We start from the raw sequence: 3,704 nt of genomic DNA, 5'->3' as shown, positions 1-3,704 counted from the left end.
GAGAATCTCCTTATGGAACACAGATGCAAAAACCCACAAGACATTAGTGAATAATACGAAGCAAATTCTTAAAAAGGATCAGGATCACAGGGCCAGGGATTACGACAGATCAATGGCCAACATCGTATTAAATGGGAGGAAACTGAAAGCTTTCCCGCTAAACTCAGAAACAAGACAAGATGTCCCGCTGTCACTTCTACTCAAAACATTAGCCAGAGCCATCAGGCAAGAGGAAGACATGAGAAGGTCCACACAGGAAAGGAAGGGCTCAAACTCCCCTTATCCGTAGATGACGTGACCCTCGGCACAGATGTGTCAAAGAATTCTTTGGATCGCTAACCGATTCCAGCAACGTGGCAGGATACAAAAAGCAACACGCGAAAATCAAGAGCGTCCCCCTACTTCGGGAAGAAAGTCGATGCAAGAGAAACCGGGGAAACGGTACTGTTCACAGTAGCATCGAGGAAAATGAAACACCCAGACCTCTGCCAGGAAAGCTCCATCAGTCTGAAAGAGGAGATCGAGGAGGACAGCAGAAAACGCAAAGCTGTCTCCTGCTCCCAGACAGGCAGAACCAATATTGCTGAAACAGCTACACTCCTAATATCATTATACAGATTCACACAATCCTAGGCAAAACGATGTATGTCACAGATCTGGAGAAAACAATCCTGAAATTCATGTGGGACCAGAAGAGATCCAGAACAGAGAGAGCAATCCAGCGTAACAAGACCAAAGCAGGGGGCCGGGTGTGGTGGTACATGCCTGTGGTCCCAGCACTCAGGAGGCTGAGGCAGGAGGATCGCTGTGAGTCCGAGACCAGCCTGGGCTGCACGGTGAGTTCCAGGTCAGTCTCGACTACAGAGTGAGACCCTGTCTCAACAAGACAAAACAAAACAAAAAAGACCATGGCCACGGTGCTTCAAAAACTGGCTATTTAAGTGCAGAAGATTGAAACTGGACCCATGTCCCTCACCAGGCAGTAAAGTAAAATAAAAATGGATCAAAGATTTAAGCAATGAAACATTGAACCTACCCCCGGAGGATAAAATAGGTCAAACACTGGAAGAGAAAACAGGTAGAGCTCTGGAAGACATCGGTGTAGGCAAAGATTTTCTGAACAAAACCCCAATCACACAGAAAATACTACAAACAATCAACAACTGGGATCTCATCTCATTAAAAAGCTTTTGCACCACAACGGAAACCACTAAGGGCAAAGAGACGACCCACAGTGTGGGAAAGTTTTGCCAGCTGCTCCTCAGACAAAGGCCTCCTGTCTCAAATATATAAAGGACTGAAAAAAACCAGCCCACCCGAATTTACAGACCCAATCCAAAAACGGGCATCTGAAATGAACAGGCGTTTCTCAGACGAAGACGTACAAGTGGCAAATGAATATATGAAAAAATGTTCCACATCACTGATCATTCGAGAGATGCAGATGAAAACAACACTGAGATTCCACCTCACCCCAGAAAGAATGGCTGCTACCAAGAAATCAACCACTAACAAATGCTGGCGGGACTGTGGGGAGAGAGGAACCCTGCTCCAGTGTTGGTGGGAGTGCAGACTGGTGCACCCGCTGTGGAAGTCAGGATGGAGATACCTCAAAGAACTAGGATTAGAGGTTTCATTTGACTCCGCTGTTCCTCTGCTTGCTATTTTTCTGAATTACCACAGTGATACATGCACAGCCCTGTTTACAGGACTAATGCTAAGTCTATGAAACAGCCCCAAAGTCCATCCACTGATGAATGGATAAAGGCGATGTAGCTTTAAAAAAATGGAGTACTACTCTGCCCCAAAGAAGGATGAGTTTCAGATATTTCTAGCTAAATAGATGGACTTTGAAACTGCTTCTCAGCCTTCTGGTGAAGATCAGGTGGATGGACCTTGGGACCCTGCTCTTCAGTGAAACGAGTCAGACACTCACTTCAAAACTTCACTGTGTCTCTTCGGTGAGAAACCGAAAGCGGAGATCAGGACCAAAATGTATCACAGATATTAGAAAATGTTCAGACGAGAGGAGGATCAAGGGGAGGGGAAGGGGAAATGAAAGAAAGGACGAGAGTAAGAGAACAGAAGAAAAAAATGGAAGCAAAGCTTTGTAAACAAGGAGGGGAAGAGGCCCGGGATTTAGCTCAATGATTCTGCTCCCAAGCACAACGTCCTCAGTTTGATCCCTGGTACAAAACAAAAAAGAAAAAAAAAATAAAAGGAGGGAAAGAGGGCTGAAGCGAGGCAAGGGCAATGGGAAAAAAGCAAGATATATCGCGCTCAGGTCCAAGTTCCCTACGACAAAGGCCGTCATTACGGATATCTAAAGTGTGCCAATAAAATAAACACATGCAAAGAAACAATTCCTTGAAATCACAGGTGCAGCAACGGCTGAACAGAGCTCCAATCACACAGGAAGTCACAAGACCAGACAAGAGGGATCACACCAAATGAAAAGGCCTTTTCAAAAGGAAAGGAAACCAGCAGAGTACGGAGACGGCCTACAGAATGGGAAAATGTCTGCCAGTTACTCCTCAGACAGAGGGCCGGTATGTCAAAGACAGAAAGAACTCCAAAAAGTCAGACGACTCCAAATAAGAGATCCAATCAGGAAATGCGCAAGTGAAATGAACAGGCACTTCTCAGAAAAAGCAGTGAGCGCAGGACAAGGCTGGGCCTGGAGGCACCTGCCGGTTATTCCAGCACTCAGGAGGCCGAGGCAGGAGGGCTCCTGTGAGTTTAAGGCCAACCTTTACTACACAGTGAAGCCTTGTCTCAAAAAAACCCAAAACACACACACACACACACACACACACACACACACACACACACACACACAACTCCATACCTGCACAAATCCTTTTATTCCCAGTGTCCCCCAACCTGCTGACTCTGGGGCAGGGGGTCACCACTTGCTTGGACCCCAAGTCCATGTGGAGACTCCCTGCTCCTTCCTGCTGTCCGAGGGCACAGGTGTGGGAACAGTGCTGCGCTGGGACCCCAGAGCACCCATTTCTCCACAGCTGCCCCCCTTATCTATCCTCGTTTACCACTGGAACCTTTTGTCCCACAGCCAGGGACGGTGCCGGACCCCAGCCCTTGGCCCCCGAGGGTTAGGACCCCTCTTTCCTGGCTCCGAATACTCCTCACTTCAGCCTAATGTGAACTCAGCAGTCCTGGTCGGCGCTGAAACTCAGTGACCCAGCCTGGCTCCCAAGGGGTGTTTTTAGTGTTCAGTCTGAGCTGGGCTTGGCTCCGGGAGGTGCGGCAGTGCCTGGACGGCTGGATCCACCCCTAGTCGGAGCCCAGCAGAGGTGCTTCCCGAAAGGAGTTCAAAGACGTTTCTGAAGTCCCTGCAGCCTAGAGTCTACGGAGCACGGCGTGGGCAGTGCCAAGTGGGTCGTGAAGGATGTGTAGGAGTTAACCAGGGGGTGATTCCCGCACACATCCCATGCTCCCTGGCACGTCCTCTGCCAGCTCACGCCCCAAGGCCAAGGCTGCCTTGGCTTCCATGTGTGCCTTCGCATGCGGACAGAGGCTGCCTCAGTAGATCTCCTTCTGGCGCCCGCAGGCCAGGTTGGGCCGGCTGAGCTCGTCCCACATGAGCAGCATCTCGTAGGGCAGGAAGCGGTGCACCAGCAGCAGCTCGCGGTAGAAGCAGGGGTCGAAGGAGGACAGGCTGGCCGAGGGCGCCTGCACGCCGG

The 3,704-nt window shown here is 49.7% G+C and overlaps 1 protein-coding gene across 1 annotated transcript in view; it reads right to left on the bottom strand.

The window, feature by feature from the left end:
* Positions 1-2,845: 2,845 nt before the first annotated feature.
* B3gnt3 (UDP-GlcNAc:betaGal beta-1,3-N-acetylglucosaminyltransferase 3) overlaps positions 2,846-3,704 on the bottom strand; it is a 15,592-nt gene continuing 14,733 nt past the window's right edge. Inside the window, 1 exon segment of the mRNA XM_033759388.1 lies at positions 2,846-3,704. This exon segment is cut by the window's right edge and continues 32 nt beyond it. Within this exon segment, the coding sequence (XP_033615279.1) occupies positions 3,544-3,704 (161 nt within the window). The 3' untranslated portion in view covers positions 2,846-3,543.

The sequence above is a fragment of the Fukomys damarensis genome, unplaced genomic scaffold (assembly GCF_012274545.1).
Source record: "Fukomys damarensis isolate Sample0158 unplaced genomic scaffold, DMR_v1.0_HiC HiC_scaffold_37, whole genome shotgun sequence".
In the NCBI taxonomy this organism is placed as follows: domain Eukaryota; kingdom Metazoa; phylum Chordata; class Mammalia; order Rodentia; family Bathyergidae; genus Fukomys; species Fukomys damarensis.
Note: the sequence above shows the minus strand (reverse complement) of the source record. Positions and strands in the feature narration are given on the sequence as shown.